This window comes from Manacus candei, unplaced genomic scaffold (genome assembly GCF_025592945.1).
Source record: "Manacus candei isolate 608988 ecotype Guabito, Panama unplaced genomic scaffold, ASM2559294v1 h1tg000072l, whole genome shotgun sequence".
Classification (NCBI taxonomy): Eukaryota; Metazoa; Chordata; class Aves; order Passeriformes; family Pipridae; genus Manacus; species Manacus candei.
The window spans coordinates 5,679,118-5,685,262 of record NW_026138120.1 but is presented as its reverse complement, the minus strand read 5'-3'; the positions used below and the strand labels follow the sequence as shown (position 1 = coordinate 5,685,262).

General features: G+C 47.2%; 1 protein-coding gene across 1 annotated transcript; it reads right to left on the bottom strand.

Annotated features, from left to right (window-relative positions):
- Positions 1-958: 958 nt before the first annotated feature.
- Positions 959-5,858, bottom strand: HOXA11 (homeobox A11). The gene is made up of 2 exons (XM_051808354.1): positions 4,865-5,858; positions 959-3,391 (listed from the first exon to the last, which is right to left on the bottom strand). The coding sequence occupies exons 1-2, from the start codon at positions 5,532-5,534 to the stop codon at positions 3,159-3,161; spliced, it is 903 nt and encodes a 300-aa protein (XP_051664314.1). The 5' UTR covers positions 5,535-5,858; the 3' UTR covers positions 959-3,158.
- Between the last annotated feature and the right edge of the window lie 287 nt (positions 5,859-6,145).

Genomic DNA, 6,145 nt, shown 5'->3' with positions numbered 1-6,145 from the left:
GTAAAGCAGCCCCTAAACCACGGCCGCCGTCCGTCCGCCTGCCTGCCCGCCGGGGCCCCGCGGCAGGACGGAGGGCGGGCGGACTGACGAACGGACGGCGGCGGCGGTGGAGGGCAGTGATCGCTCACCTCCCAGTGTACAAACCTCTGGGCGAACCTCCGCTGCCTTTATAGTGATGCATTTTGTACAGGCGAGCGGACAAGTCACGGACAGTTTTTATGGCCACGATGTCGCAGCAACACAGAGGATGCGATTTTATTGGGCTAGGAAATCCAAACCCCGACCACAGAAACTCCATGCTTTAGATGTCTCTGGGATTGGCTCTAAATACCAGTTAATTTTTAACCAGGAAAGGAAGCTCGCAGACTTAACTTTCATTGCCATTCAGCTCTCCATCCGTCCCTCTGTCCCTATCCCACCGTCTGTTCATCCATCTGTCTGTCTCCTTTTAACTGGCATTTCCCCTTGCACACTGGTCAAACAAACAAAGTCCCGTCTTTTCCCCCTCACTTTTCAACATTCCCTTTGGGCAAACGTTGTCTGGTTGGATGACGGTGGTCAACAAAGGCCCAAAGTCAGTAAGTCCTTCACCTCAAGGTTATGGGTGATGTCCAAGCAATACAGAAGTTCAAAGCCAGTAAACAACGGGAAAACAGAATGTGCTTTCTTCTCCTGACTAGGATTAGGGTCAGCATTAAAGATTCAAACACTCTTCCCAAAACACATTTCTACCTCAGCTATTGTTTGGGGGTTTATGTCCCCTCCTCCCCCCAACTTTCTTCCTCCAACCCTCCTTCCCCCTTACCCTACCGCCCGCCTCAGTCCGCCCCCTTCTTGCCGTGGAGATCAAGGACAATTTCAAACAGTCCATTTCCACCACACTGCATGTGGAATTTTTTCCCCTCAAAGACAAAAATTTTCTCAGGGCTCTCAGCTTCTGGCCACATCCATCGGCTGTCTTTGACCTTCTTTTTGGTGCTGGCTTATAAAATGTGCCCCAAATGCTACTGACAAACATTGTCTTGGACACATGTGGTGGGGAGCAAGCAGCGATGGCACATCAAACCTCAAGCATAGGACCTTGCCCTACCATCATTGGCAGGATAAGGTAAAGGCCTAACACATAGCGAGCTACGAACACACTTAATTTTCCTTTTCCTGTGACCCACTGAAACGGTGCTCGAACAAGCCTAGGTTCACTTGTTAACTCCAGTGTAGAAAATTTAATGACCAAGTTCACTAAAGAAGAGTAATTCGCCCCAAATGACTGAACAAGGTCATGAGGAATTTCGGGTCCCAGAGTTACACCAGATAAAAGAACATGCAGTAATATAACACCAGAGTAAAAATGTAAAGTTTCCATTTTTTTTTATTTTCCTTGTGCGCTGTTCCACTGTATACATGCAACCAAATACTTTCGCATATTAAAAGAAAACTGTATATACATATAGATGATACATATTGAAAACAGTGACATCATATAAAGATATTGCCTTTTGTGAACCGTGACAAAGAAATTACATCCATTTGATAAATTTATTAATCAAAAAACATTCTTATCATCACTTTGTTGCACATGTAAAGAAATCCCACACCCTTTAGCCCCAAAGGAACAATTAAAAAAAAACCAAACCAAACCAAACCAAAAAAACTAAACAAGGGGGAAAAATTATTTGAACAAAATAGGTCATGGGTTCTTTTATTTATTATTTACAAGTCTTGTAAAACACCGTTCCTGTATGAAATATACATTCAGATATTCTCAACAGCAAATTACCTTAACGATAGAACACTGTATCCTTTGTAAACTGATATAGAATTTTAAATATTTTCCTTTTTTTTTCTCTCTTTTTTTTTTTTAAATTGCATTTTTTCACGCTTTGGTTCCTGCAGGGAAATATATATATTTATAGATATTTAAAATAAGTCCGAACAACTCTCCATTCTTTGCATATGTCGACTGGGCGACAAAGTAGAGTTCATGACATTTAAAGTAGACAACGACAAAATTACCATATCTACATTGTTTGGCTTCTGTTTAAACTCCTCACTAATCACCTTTAAACGAACATGTGATCAAGTTATTTTAATGATCCAATGTTAGTGCATTGCACAACTCCAAGTTTCAATTAAGTGTTGTGTGGTATTTGCTAAACTGTCGTTCTCCACAGGTATTTCCTGAAGAAAGTTTGTGAGCCAGAAGCCAGAAGGTTAGTTTGCTTTGTGGAGTTGTTTCTTCTAAAACGCTGAAATTCACACTTTTTGCCGTTTTATTTTTAGTATTATATATGATTTGTCTCTGAAAAGATGGCAACGCATAGAGTGTTGTCATAAATAAAACGAGAGCTAATTAAAATTTGCTAATTTTATTTTTAGTGATTGTTACTTTACGATATATGGCGAATTTATACCTGATTTTAAAAAGTAAATCATTAAGTAATTCATTTAGTTCTTTTTCTTCCCTCGTCCCCATCCCACACTCCCAAATGAAACACTATTATAACCATCACTACATCCATATTACAACTAGTCGTGGTTGGCCCCGGGAAGGTGTAGACATGACATCCCTCCTTCCTTTAATTCTCTCTCTCTGTGTGTGTGTGTGTGTGTGTGTGTCCTTAAATTCTCATTTCAAATCCGTGGGCAATGGAACACTGCCTCTAACCCAGACATTTTCTGCTAAGGAAGAACAAAAGATTATTTCTCTGAGTTTATATCCTGCAGTGGTCCTAGTTGGGTGAGCTCGACCTAGCAATCTCCAGACAGCTGTTTCACAGCAGCACAGGGGCTAGAAAGAGCCGAGGGTGGGAGAGTCCAGGGACAGAGGGGTACCGTCCCCGCCTGTGCCTGCCGAAAGAGGTGGCAGGGTGAGCCGCAGCGCCTGGAAAGGTAAGAGGTATGGATTTTGCACTCAGAGGTGACGTGCGCATTTAGAAATGGATCCCATGTGTGTCAAAATCAAATCGATTCCAGTTGATATGTAAATATATATATGAAAAATCATCATTGCAGTTCCAGACTAGGCTTACACGTGTGTAAAGCCTTGGATTCTTTTAGTCCTATCAGATACACACCTCCTTCCTCCACATAACCCCGTGGCTTGACCTTGTCAAGGGCGAAATCTGAATTTAATCTCGTCTTGAAAAACACTATGAGTTTTAAAGTAGTGGATTAGCTGAGTAATATTGTAATCGGTCCCTGTTAATTTTTTTTTCTTTCATTCTTCTGTTCTGAAACCATATTTTGACTTGGCGGTCGGTCAGATTGAGCATTCGGGAGAGCTGGAGGCGTTTCTCTTTGTTTATGTAGACACTGAAGAAGAATTCCCTTTCTAACTCTCTAATCTGATATTTGGTGTATGGGCATCTCTTTTTACGCGTACGTTGTCCACCTGTGGAGTGAAAAAAGGCAGAAACATTTGAGACCCGGTGGTGGCCGGCAGCAGAGGCTGAGGAGAGATGGGGGAACACTCAGGCAAAACACATTAATATGGAAAAGATGCGTTTTGCCCCCTCCAGGGCTGGCGTTGGCAGGTCCGAGGCTTGGCGCCAGCCCTTCGCCTTGGCCAGTGCGCGCAGCCCGGGACCGGGACCCCCCGGCTCCTGCAGCGCCGCGGCCCCGGGCAGCGTGCAGGGCGAAACCCCCGCCGAGACGCGGGAATCAGCCTCGCTTCCTCCGCGGGGAGGGCGGCCAGAGGAAGAGGTGGTGGCGGGGGGTTCCTGCGGGTTTCACGAGCCGGAGGAAAGCCTTTGTAGAGTGCTCCGCCGGGCGCCACCACGCACGCGGAGCTGCCCAGGGAGCGGCCATCACCTGGCTGCCTGCAGCGGGCAGCGCTGCATCGGGCGGGGAGAGCCCGCGCCCAGCCCTCCCCGAGCCCGTATCCGCTTGTATCTCGCCCTCGTTCCCTGCCTTAATCCTGTCTCTGTGTCCCGAGCAGAGGAAAAGCTCCTGAGCCCAAGGCTGAGGCGTCTCCTTCTCCCCTCAGCAGGCTATTTTCAAGCACGAGGTATTCTCCTCTCGATTAGCCATTACGGTTTTAAAGTTCATTAAGCAGAATATAAAAGGTTTCAAGGTTCAGGAACTCTTTACATTAAATGTAGCTGCTATCCCTTTAAAAACTTCCTTTTCTGGTACAGTTCATTGTCGAGGTATTTTTTCTCCCGTCTGTATACTAGCTTTGCCTTTTAAAAAGCCCACATAAAAAAATCAGACTTTGACAGATTGAATAACAATTGTAAGTAACAAACTGTTGGACAGGAGGCAACACGTAATTGCCACAGTGCCTTACTAAAATGGCTTCCTTTAGACAAAAAGGCCAGCTTTAGGTTAATTTGCTTTTTTAAATATATTGCTACAGTTCAGGCGGCTACTTTATCTGTTAAACGCTATTCTAGTGCAATCGTTAAAACGGTGAAGGCTTTGAATTCAGTTCCTAACTAGACTTCTGGTGCAACACATGGCTTTTATAAAATCACTGGATTACATTGATATCAAAGGAGTCAGGATCTCCTTTTTTTTTTTTGCCGAATTTACAGGCACCAAACGAACGTTACTATATTTCGAGAGTTGACCACGAAACTCTTTTTATTATTAATATTTTAAAAAAGGGGAAAAAATGGAAAAAAAGGAGAAGGAGAAAGAAAAAAATTTTTAGGCATCCATTGCCCGGTGGGTATTTCACGGCCAATTTCAGCACTAAACACGTGATCTCGCCTTTTATAACAAAGTTTTGTTGGGGGAAATCTAAAGGCCCTTCATAAACCTTATATGCTTATAAAACAGCATATAAAAATTTAACAGCGGCGGTGCGCTAGATTTCAAGCTGCCTTTCCTAAAAGCGCTCCGGCGCTGCCTTTATACGTACTGGAACTGCCGGATTTCTCCTCATTGTTGCCGGAAGATGACTCGGGGCTGCTGCTGCTCTCCGGCCGCCTCCGCCTCTCCTTCTCCGCCGCCGCCGCCGCCGCCGCCGCCCTGCCGCAGCCGCCCTCCGAACTTGAAGTTGCCGCCGCCGCCGCCCCGGCGGCCGCGGGCGCCTTCTCGCCACTCTTGTCTACCGAGTAGTCCGCCGAGGCCAGGTTTTCCGCTGTGCCATAAGCCGTCTCGAAAAACTGGTCGAAAGCCTGGGGTAGGACCCCGTTCCTGCCCACAGTGCTATAGAAATTGGAGGAGACGTTGGTGCTGGGGTGGTAGACGTTAGCTGTGTTTTTGCCGAACATCTCGCCCATGCTAGCAGTGTTGGTGGCAGGCAGGCAGTCTCTGTGCATGATCTCCTCTGCGGAGTAGCAGTGGGGCAGATTGTTCCTGGGGTGCCATTTACTGGAGGGATCAATGGCATATTCCCTGAAGGTAACTTCTCTCACAGGTTGGACCTGGGGTAGGTTGGAGGAGTAGGAGTATGTCATAGGGCGAGAAGACGGGGTTTGGGGCAAAAAAGAAGGGAGGCTGGAAAAATCAGGACCCGAGACGTAGTAAGTACAACTTGGCAAATACATGTTAGAGGAACAAGGAACACGCTCATCAAAATCCATCATTAGGGCTACCTCGGCTTCTCCGCATTAGCTGAGCTTAACATGATTCTCTAACGCAGCTGCCCCTTTGAAGCGGATCCGTGAAGTAAGAGATGGGGAGACGTAAGCTGACGTGGAGAGCTCTCCCGGCGGCGGCAGGGAGGTGCGGTCACGTGGCCCGACGTTGACATTGACGAGCGGCGGGCCCGGGCCCCGCTCCCTTTGTGGCCGTCGCGGGGGAAAGCAACAGCTCGTCGCCAGCTCCCAGGGGCGAGCCGAGCGCAGGTTGGCCGGGGGGGAGCCCTGGGGGACACACAGCCACCCTGCCACTGCCCCAGACATAGCCACCCGGCCCCTGGCACCCTCTGGCTCTGGAGCAGAGAGGCTTATCAATTCCCCCCGGGGTTAGGTGAGACCTTTCTGTTTGTTTGTGCGCTTGCTGGGGCGTTCGGCGGCTCGCTGGAAGGCTCTGAGAAGGAGGGCACCGTAGAGATGCACGCACGGTTTCTTCTGGAAAGCTGCTTCCGAGGAGGAAACGCTCCTGAAGAAAACGTCCTTATTTTTTTTTTCTTTTTTTTTTCTTTCCTTTTTTTGGGGGGTTAGGTTTGGGCTTTCCCCCACCCCCCATCCAAAAA